This window comes from Silene latifolia, chromosome Y (genome assembly GCF_048544455.1).
Source record: "Silene latifolia isolate original U9 population chromosome Y, ASM4854445v1, whole genome shotgun sequence".
NCBI lineage: Eukaryota > Viridiplantae > Streptophyta > Magnoliopsida > Caryophyllales > Caryophyllaceae > Silene > Silene latifolia.
In genome coordinates this window covers 92,813,118-92,823,628 of record NC_133538.1, presented here as the reverse complement: position 1 = coordinate 92,823,628, position 10,511 = coordinate 92,813,118, and the positions used below count along the sequence as shown (strand labels likewise).

Sequence of the window (10,511 nt, the reverse complement as noted above, 5' to 3'; positions counted from 1 at the left end):
CAGTCTTATAAACCTAACCTAACCCGTTGTCATTCCTATAAACCTATTCAATGTGTAAGTAATTCTCTAAAATTAGAGAGACAATGGAAAGTCATTCTAGAATCATTGTTTTTCTACAATAAATATGGAAATAGCAAATGGTTCACTTAGGATGCTGATTTTCACGGTACACATTTTTAGTATCGCAGTATATTATTGACAATTATACCCCTTCCACTTCCCCCTCAAATTTCTCTCTAATCTATTATCTCTAGTTTCAATTTCCACCCATCCTATCCTATGACTACTATTGTCGACGTTAATTGGGGAGGGAGGTTATTAATCCCTGTACTGCGTAAACATTACTACATTACACTACTGTTAATTGTTGTACACTTGTACTACATACGACATTGCTACGCTGAGTGCCATAATTTTTTCAAATGTAGTACATGCCTTTGTCGAACGGCCAGGTGACCACCTATGTTGGCCTTCTCGCCGGCAGCACCAACCTACGTCGCCGGCAACATCAAATACACCAATACACCCATCTTCCCACACCCATAATTAATTTTAACAAAAACCCTAATTAGAAAAGATAAGAAAAATTAAGTAAAAACGAGTCAATTTAATTAGTAATGATGGATTACTAAATTAAATACCTGCTATACACTCGAATAATCAATCATAATTGAAGAATTAGAAAGAGGTTAAAGATTCAACAATAGAGAAAAGATAGAGACAATTAGGTTTGAAGTTTTTAGTGAGGCGTAGACAAATGGAAAACTTAAAAACAATTCTACATCTCTTATTTCCAGATAGAGCCAGTTTTACCAAAGCAAATATAGGCAGTGACATAATATCGCTGCACAACGGACTTGAGAAAACTTGAAAACAAAGTCCGGGGATTCAGTAATAAATACAAGTTTCTCTAGACTGCCGCTTAAATCATTAAGCTTGGGGAAGGTCTAAAAAGGACAATTGCAAGCATCAGCCTTCGGCTAGTCTAAACCCTTGTTCAACTGGGTCAGTGCCTTCCCAACCATCTATCAAATCTCTCACCAATGATTTCCTCACTGGTTGTTCCGATCATCCTTGTCACTCATCTGTGGAGTGTATTGGCTGGTGGATGATGGCGAGTAGCCAGGAGCACTTGGAGAGTACCCAGCGCTTGGACTGCACAGATAAAAAATTGTAGTCAATGAGTCAATCTTGCTCCATAAGAATTGTGAGGAGTGACCAACCAACAAACTCGAATAATTAACTCTATTTTTACCTGTACTGTGGAGAACTTGGGCTATAATCCGGACCCGGAATTGAGCCTGCATTATATGGGCTGAAGGGAGAACAATGTCAATAACTTTAAAAACAGAAATCATTTCAGTGTTTTAAAAATATATAATATGTCATACATCAAATTATGGGCAGCCACCTTGCTGTCATTTCTCGACAATTTATTTTTCTATCACAAATAACACAGGTTCTAAAGAGTACAAAAAATGCCAGATCATTAAAACAGTACCTGCTTGGACTGTAACTTGGGCTTGAAGGTGAATAAGACGGTGATGTCGGTGAGTATGATGGTGATGTTGGGCTGAGAAACAAGTAACAAGGCACAATAAGACGGACACATAGCCACAAAATCTAGAAAAAATTACTGCTAAGAAAACTGCGGAAAACGTACTTCAGGAGAGTAGGTCAGTAAGAGCATTGACACAACACACAAAGGGATATAGAAGTCCAGCAGAACCAAAGAATACCTGTAGTTTGGAGAGGTTGGACTGTATGGACTCGACGGTGAAATTCTTGGACTGCTTGGGGAGTAGGCAAGTGATGGACTGTATTTGGCTGATGGGTTATAACTTGGAGACGTAGGACTGTAACTTGGTGAAGTGGGACTGTAGCTAGGTGAAGTGGGACTGTATCCGGGAGACGTCGGGCTGTAAGCTGGTGATGTGGGACTGTATGAAGGAGATGTGGGGCTGTACGAGGGCGACGTAGGGCTGTATGATGGGGAAGTTGGGCTGTAAGATGGGGATGTTGGGCTATAAGACGGGGAAGTTGGGCTGTATGATGGAGATGTGGGGCTGTAAGCCGGGGAAGTGGGACTGTAAGCAGGAGAAGTAGGACTGTAAGCCGGGGAAGTTGGGCTATAGCTTGGCGATGTTGGGCTATAGCTTGGAGATGTTGGGCTGTAGCTCGGTGAAGTAGGGCTGTAACTCGGTGAAGTAGGGCTGTATGATTGACTGGTTGGTGAATATGCTGGACTTGAGGGACTATAGCTAGGAGAACTAGGGCTATAACTGGGGGAGGTTGGGCTATAATTAGGTGAGGCAGGGCTATATTCAGGTGACGATGGGCTATAGCTAGGGGAGCCTGGGTTATAAGCAGCAGATGGGAGATAACCAGGAGATAAAGCGGGAGAGAAACCCATTCCACCAACATAAGGTGAAAATTGGGCATCTGACGTTGGTGAGAGGCGGGCATTGGGGCTATACGAGTAATTCGGAGACATCATACCGCTGTCATGATAAGGAGTCCCAGAGATGGGCGACCGAGAAGGAGTCATACCAAACTCCAAACCTTCCACATAGCTTGGGAGATGGAGTTCAATAGCATGCCTCAACATCTCCTCGTTAAGATATAACGAACAACCACCAGTCCCAATGGGTGCAAGCTGGCCCAACATGATATTTTCTGTCACTCCCCTCAAATAATCAGATTCTGCATAAACAGCAGCATCAAGAAGGATATCGACTGTTTCTTCAAAGGAGCACCGCATCAAGGGCCCAGTATCATTTCGATTGATACCATGACGGGTAATAGCCATCAAATGACCCCTGTAAGTCATTGTATCACATAATATGGCCAAATGGCGATAGTTTACATATGATCCATCAAATGATATGACAACTCGCAATTCATCAAGCAAAGCCTTACGAACAGCCTCAATCCCAAGGACTTCCATAACTTCAATCAAGTGATTGCTTGTCGTCCTTGAAGCATCAACATCCTCATGGCACATAACAGACAAAAGATTAACACCTTCAGTATCCAACATCCACTCAGTCTCAGACTTGAAACCCTTCCCCTCGTCAAATTTATTGACTTTGGCTTGTTTAATAAAAACCTTGTTGATATCTAGAGTGCCTTTCAGAGCCATCTCAGTAAGCATGTTACCGGCGACCTTCTTTAAAAACACATCATCCTCAGCAGACTCATCCAGGACTTCTCCCTTTGAAGCTTCATCGTTCATTATACGAATACGAAGGATGAGCTTTTCTGCATTGTCGTCATTGAAGATACAAGTTAGGTCATCACTGAACTCCAAGTTTATCTTCTCCGCAATATCAGCCATGCTCAGTTTTTTATCTACCATCATCTCCCGGTTCAGCTCGATACGAAGCAACCAGGGAGATATTTTGTCAGGTGAAACCTCATCATCCGGCATCTCATAGTAGGACCTGACAAAATCCACATCCTCCTCAATTATTGTGCTCATAGGATCTGGATCATACCACACTTCAGTGGCATGTGTCACACAACGCAAAGTAGTGTATTCCAAAGCACACTGGACATTTTTGGCCCGCTCCTTTGTGCTGCTTACTTCAGGCTTCAAATAGACCGACAAAGAAGGGGTTTTAATCTTCTTGGCCACATTGATAATCTCCCTCAACCTTGGAACACCCAGAGTGACATTCTTGGCACTCACACCAGCATAATGGAAAGTGTTCAGAGTCATTTGAGTGGCAGGCTCACCAATTGATTGAGCAGCAACGCAACCTATCATCTCTCCAGGTGCTACCAGAGACTGTAAAAATCGGGACTCAATCTCACCCACAACCCACTCAAATGCTTCACGATTTAGCTTAAACTCCTTCAAGACACGTTTGCTGGCCAGAGTACTTCGAAGTAAGATATTAAAAAAGAGGGTGGCATTCTTTTGAGCCTCCATACTCAGAAAATCATCACCGGGAACAACTTTTAGCCTCTCCTGAAGCTTATCAACCGCTTCAACGATTTCCATTGGGTGCATATCGGACTTTTCTCGGTTATCAACCTTGAATGTTTTTTGGGCATTCCATAGGAGCCTTTTGAGATTAACCGGAAGTGGCCAAGAGTTGTCACCAGTAGCTGCAATCTCTGTAGCAAGTTGAAATCTATCAGCTTCAAGCTTTTGCACTTCAGCATCGAACACATTGCGGAACTCACGAATTGTTTTCAGATCATCCACATGTTCTTTCAACATATAATCTGGCTCCCAGTTCTCAGCATCAAACTCATATCTGTAAGTTGCATCAAACTCTGACTTCTTCATTTTCAATGAATCCAACTTCTGGGACTCTATCCAAACAGCATCCATGCCATCTTCACCGTAAAGAAACTGTATAACGTCCCCAAGAGAATTTCTGACAGTCCCATCATATTTGACCATGATATCTTCCATAGCCTTTACCAGCCTCCGCTGAATGTACCCAGTCTCAGAAGTTTTGACAGCAGTATCAATTAGACCTTCTCTACCACCCATAGCATGGAAAAAAAATTCTTGGGGTGTCAGACCTCTTAAATAAGAGTTCTCCACAAACCCACGACTCTCGGGCCCATAGTCATCTTTTGTGAAATGAGGCAGCGATCGACCAATAAAATGGAAAGGTATACGCTTGCCTTCAACATTCTGCTGACCCACACAAGCAGTCATTTGGGATATGTTGATAAAACTTCCTTTAGATCCTGCAGTAACCATAGCCTTCAAGTTGTTGCTCTCAGATAAACTCTTTTGTGCAAAACTTCCAGCGTCATCACGAGCTTTATTTAAAACCTATAATTTAGATTTTTCAGTATTTAGATATGCATGACAGATTAGAGAAGCAAGCACGCAAACACAAAAACATATGATGCAAAATACCTGGTTAACTCTGTTTTCAAATGACTCCTTCATTGTACGCCCAGGTTCAGGCTCTAACTGTTTTTCCTGGAAAGCTCTGATCAGACCTTTCACTTCATTCTTGGCTTTAGAAATAGTTTCATTAATAATTTCCATAGTAGCAGCGTCAGCAATGGTATCACCAATCCCAATACTGAAACCATTCTGTAATAGCCAATAATTGACAAGCCATTGAGTGTGACCTAAAAATTTGCGAGCTGCATCAGGTCCAACTTCTTCCCTGTATCCAATTTGAACAAACCACGACTTAAAAATGATTTAAAATAATAAGCATCATGAAAGTCTGAAATTAAGTACAAAAAAAATTTGGCACAACGCATATTTGAATCACTTCACACTGAAAATTCAACTTGTTAAATGCACGGTCCCACTATAACCAATGGTCTGAAACATATATTTCTTTTAATGGTTAATTTATGAGAATAATCCGAACTATTACTCACCTTCTTATAATAATCCGAACAACATTCTAACTCATAATAAGCCAAACTTTGTATAGTACTTTCTAATAGGCTACCTGTTAGTCAGGACACTATTTCTTTTTTCTAGTACTAATTATAATTATATTATCTATATACACTTGCTAAATTACTCCATCAATTACCTTTGTCAATTGTCATCCACTATAGTGTGCCTCTAATCACCAAACCATCAGCCACCAACGCACTACCACCATCAACCACAATTGTTTTGGTCCTGGAAAAGGTAAGCAAAGATTCCCATTGGCAGAACTCTTTTCTAAGCATATTTATTGAGAATACCTAAATATTGAAATTCAATGGAATTTTTGAAGCAAAAGTTGCCATGGATAAACCAATTTACTTGCTAATTGTAACTATAATTTCTTTTCCTGGGTTTTTTCAATCTCGTGTTCATATCTTCTACCCATTTTGTTTTAGCTTCAATATGACTAATATTTGGGGTAGATGGTGCGGAGTGCAGCGGCGTCGGCTATGGTGACTTTGGAAAAAGAAAGGGAGGGTAGTTGGGGTTTGTTTAGAATGGTCTTCCATGATTTGTTAATAGTAACGTTGAAAGCGGAGACGGTGAAGAGGAGGCCGGCGCACCGATGCATTATGCGGAGCATTGCAGCGTTTGGAGGGTGGTCATTCGATGGTGGCGACGCAGTGTTAAGGGTCGTTCGGATGGTGGTGGAGGCGCGGTTGGGTGGTAATGAGATTGTGGGAGGTGGTTGTGACGGTATTGGGCCGTTGACATTGGTGAGTTGGAGGAGGTGGACAAAAGCATTAACTTTGATTATGGGTTTATTTTTAAGGGGAAACAGATTTGGGGGGAAATAATCTGGGTTTTGGGTTTTGACATTGAAGAAGACGAATGATGAATGACTGGTATAGAAACTTCAAGGTAACCTGCAAAAAGTCTAACCTGTAATAACAAGTCACGCCGAAGGCAGGTTCACTAGAAGAAAAATGAGTGTTAAAATGGGATTATTATGAGTTAAAAGTATAGTTGAGATTATTTTGTGAAGACCATTCATAGTTTGGATTATTCTCATCAAATAACCCTTCTTTTAAAACGAAATTTTAAAAGCAGTGGTTACATACCAAATGACATGGATCAGACTCCCACCTCCAGTCCCTAGAGTCTTCTTACACAATGTGCCTGCAAGTAATTCTCCTCTCTCAATGAGAACTCGGGTATCACCAGGAGTCAGGTGCCCTGTTTCGGTTTCCTGGTGCCATGCTGCAAATCTCACAAGATTTATCTGCTTTGGTATAATAAGATTGAATACTTGTTTTCCTGTCCAAATAGGCCTCGGCTTCAATATAGATGGCTGGGGAACTTTACCATCAAAGTCTTCCCACCACATAAGAATATTCATGAAGACGTCCTGCAATGCAAAACAGGAAAAACACCAAAAAGGAAGCAATTGATTAAGGAGACTAAATTACAGTACAATGATATCTAAATAAAAGAGAATGTGCAAAAGTATGTTACCTTCTCTATAAAGGTGTCTCTTTTCGTGATTTTGCGGCAGCCCAACAGGGTATCCTGCACAATACCCATGACAGGCTTGTTGGCTTGTGGGGATACAATACATTTAGGCACCATCATCAGCTCAAGAACTTCAGCACGAGTCTCAAAAGATTGGGGAACGTGCATGTTCATTTCATCACCATCGAAATCAGCATTGTACGGTGAGGTGACAGACAGATTCAAGCGGAATGTAGAATATGGCATAATCTTTATTCTGTGCCCCATAATAGACATTTTATGAAGGCTGGGCTGTCGGTTGAAAAGCACAAAGTCCCCGTCATTCAAATGCCGCTCCACCTTCATTGAACAGCAAGAAAGTCGATTAATCTCAAACACAGAAGGAAAAAAGAAAAGATTGAGCTGATAACATCACAACCACATGTACGAAAACACACATGTACGAAAACAATACCTTATATCCCAGTTCCAGATGATGATCACTACTCTTCTTCAAATAACGGAGATCAAGCCTCTGACCATCGTCCCTAATGATATATTTTGCACCAGTTTTACCGGGTGGTGGATGAGGACCATAGTCAACAAGCTCTTTCAACCTGTTAGGGAAAGAAAGTATAAAAGAGAGTTCTAAAAGCATTTAACTACAAAGAAATATATGGAACTAGGAAGAAGATGGTACCTCTCAATATTATATGGTGTTACGGTTTCAGGATACGTGAGATTCAAGGCTATACTCCAGGGCACACCCAATTGATCAATGTTGATATTTGGGTCAGGCGTTATTACAGTACGGGCAGAAAAGTCGACACGTTTTCCCATCAGATTACCTCTAATACGCCCCTCTTTAGCTTTCAGTCGGCTACATATTGATTTGATAGGCCTACCTGAACGTTGTGTAGCCTAAAAGTAAACACAAAGTCAGCCTTGCTTCTACACGTAAACAAGGCCCTACAGAATTACTACAAAAAGTTAGCAAAAGAGGCACGAAAAGAAGGGACCAACCCTTGGCTGCCCCGGTAGCTCATTATCAAAGTATGTAGCAATGTGAAACTGAAGCAACTGTGCAAACTCCGATATAATATGAGCAGGAGCCCCATTCCGCTCTTGTCTCCTCAAATTATCATTATGCCGAATGATCATCGCCAACTGGTGGGTCAAATCGTCCTAAACAAAGAAACACGATACAATAAACCATAGTCACACAATGATATAATCAATGATGCAGAACAATTGAAAGACAAGCAGACACTTGCCTCACTCCTAGAAGAAGTGTCCATCATGACAGAAGGTCTGACAGGAGGTGGAGGGATTGGAAGAACTTGAAGAATCATCCAGTCAGGGCGTGCATACTTGGGGTTAAAACCGAGCAGCGAACAGTCTTCGTCACTGATCCTCTTTAAAACACTAAGCACCTGGAGTGCACAACATTGTGAGTTAAGTTAGTACATCCACCATTCAGTCCATTTCACGACATTTCTCAAAATACATCAACCTCCCCTAAACAAACCTTTTCAGCAGTAAGCTGCTGCTTTCGCTCGACAGGCTCAGGAAGCTGCTCCTGATCATCACTTTTCTTCTTAGTCATCTTATATTCTGCTATAATTTTCATCCCTTCAATAGTGAATGTCGGCTGTTGCGCACCACACCCACCCCGACTTTTCTTTACCGGCTCATCACGATCGTCGCCTTCCATATTTATATCATCACCTCCTTCACATTTCCTTTTACTTTTCGACGCTTCCAATATTTTCTTTAACCTGTTTTTCGGATTTCTTACTTTCAATGCTGTCTTAAATTTGTGCTCATCCTGCCAAATTTAGTAATAACACCAATTCAATCAACACTGAATCCAACATTAAACAGCAAACAACTCCTAATATATTCTCATAAGCTAATGTACTCCACGTTTCCATCATTTGTTTAACCTTTTTATTTGTTGTAATAATTGCGACAAGAGGAATATCAATCAAATTTACCGTCTCATTCATTGATTTAAAATTATTTAGAAAGATGCAAAAAAAACACAAAACAAAGGTAAAACAACTGACATTGACAGAGCGAACACGTATTAATGATGCCGAAAATCCAATGTCAAAGGTAAACAATTGATCGGGATTTAGGAAGGAAGTATTAATGAAGGCGGATATGCAAAAGCAAAGGTAAACAATTGATTGGGAATAAGGAAGTAGGTATTACTGAAGGCGGGAACTCATTAACAAAGGTTAGTGACTATGACTTAGGAAGCAAGTATTAATGAAGGCCGGAATTCAAAAGCAAAGGCAAACAATTGAGCCGGGAGTAAGTAATACTAAACAATTGACAATGACAGAGTGAGCATGTACTAATGAAGTTGGAGGTCCAAAGCCAAAGATAAACAATTGACCGGGATGGAGGGAGTAGATACTACTCAAGCCGGAAACTCAATAACATAGGTAAACAAGTGACTATGCTATAGGGAGCAAGTAATAATGAAGGCGTAAATTCAATAACAAAGGTATAAGTGACTCTGCCATAGGGAGCAAGTATTAATGAAGACGGAAATCCAAAAGCAAAGGCAAGCAATTGACTGGGACGGGGAAAGGAACAAGTATCGACGAATGCTAGACTAACACAAACAATTGACTTGGATAGAGGGAGTAACTGCAAGAAATAACAAAAACGGAAGCAAAAAAGAAGGCAACCTCATCAGCTAAGAGTTTGGAGCAATTGAAGCAAACACAACGCATAATACTAAGCACCGTCTTCAAAAAGCCGATATGAAACATAGGCTTAGCAAGCTCAAGGTGGCCGAAATGACCGGGACACTCCGCCATATTAGCCGTACATGTCTCACACTTAAGTTTACGGTCAATAGTCCCAAGCCTCAAGTCACTAAGTCCTCCAGGTTTCGGCCTTCCTCTCTCCGTTGTTTCACTAAACTCGATTTGCACCACTGACATTTGCCGCTGCAAACACATCATATCATATATTATATTAAATTAAATTACTGGCAATTAAACAAGTGAATAAGAGAAAGCTAGGGCTTGGTCGTCGTCGAGGAATATTACAATTTCGTCAGGGCTGAGGATACCGAACTGGATCATGTGAACTTTCGTCACCTCGGCCGGCGAAAACGGAAACCGTGTATCCATCGTTTATCGATCTAATCTAATCGAATAGTTTAATATGAATTGAAATTTGTGTGTGAGATTTTGATGTTTGTAATTTGTGTGTGAAATCTGTTTCTCGGAATTGTCTCTGTATTTATTTTCTCTCTCTAGTTTCTCATCAGAACGGCGGATGAGAAATGGGAAGAAGAAAAACCGAAGGGGAATGAGGAATGACTAATGAGGGGGGTATGTGGTGTATTTATAGACAAAGTTGGACGAAAATACCCTTGACAACCGACTTTGATTCTCTCCATCTAATTAATTTGATGATCCGATTCAATTCTTTTTTCGAGCGAATATAGAGAGTCCAATATTTGTGAAAAACTTTCTATTAAAAGAAAAAAATGTGATCAGATATATATATATATATAATACAGTATTATATTATTGATTAGGTATGGCGTCCGTATAAAACTCTAACATCACTGCAATCCTATTAACATGCAAAAATTAAGAGACTAGCTATATTTAATCATCAATCT

The 10,511-nt window shown here is 40.6% G+C and overlaps 1 protein-coding gene across 1 annotated transcript; it reads right to left on the bottom strand.

Moving 5' to 3' along the window:
• Positions 1-657: 657 nt before the first annotated feature.
• Positions 658-10,201, bottom strand: LOC141633836 (DNA-directed RNA polymerase II subunit RPB1-like). The gene is made up of 14 exons (XM_074446227.1): positions 9,928-10,201; positions 9,562-9,825; positions 8,388-8,687; positions 8,134-8,292; positions 7,883-8,044; positions 7,560-7,780; positions 7,335-7,476; positions 6,884-7,219; positions 6,490-6,776; positions 4,886-5,144; positions 1,740-4,798; positions 1,502-1,573; positions 1,256-1,315; positions 658-1,155 (listed from the first exon to the last, which is right to left on the bottom strand). The coding sequence occupies exons 1-14, from the start codon at positions 10,009-10,011 to the stop codon at positions 1,053-1,055; spliced, it is 5,508 nt and encodes a 1,835-aa protein (XP_074302328.1). The 5' UTR covers positions 10,012-10,201; the 3' UTR covers positions 658-1,052.
• Between the last annotated feature and the right edge of the window lie 310 nt (positions 10,202-10,511).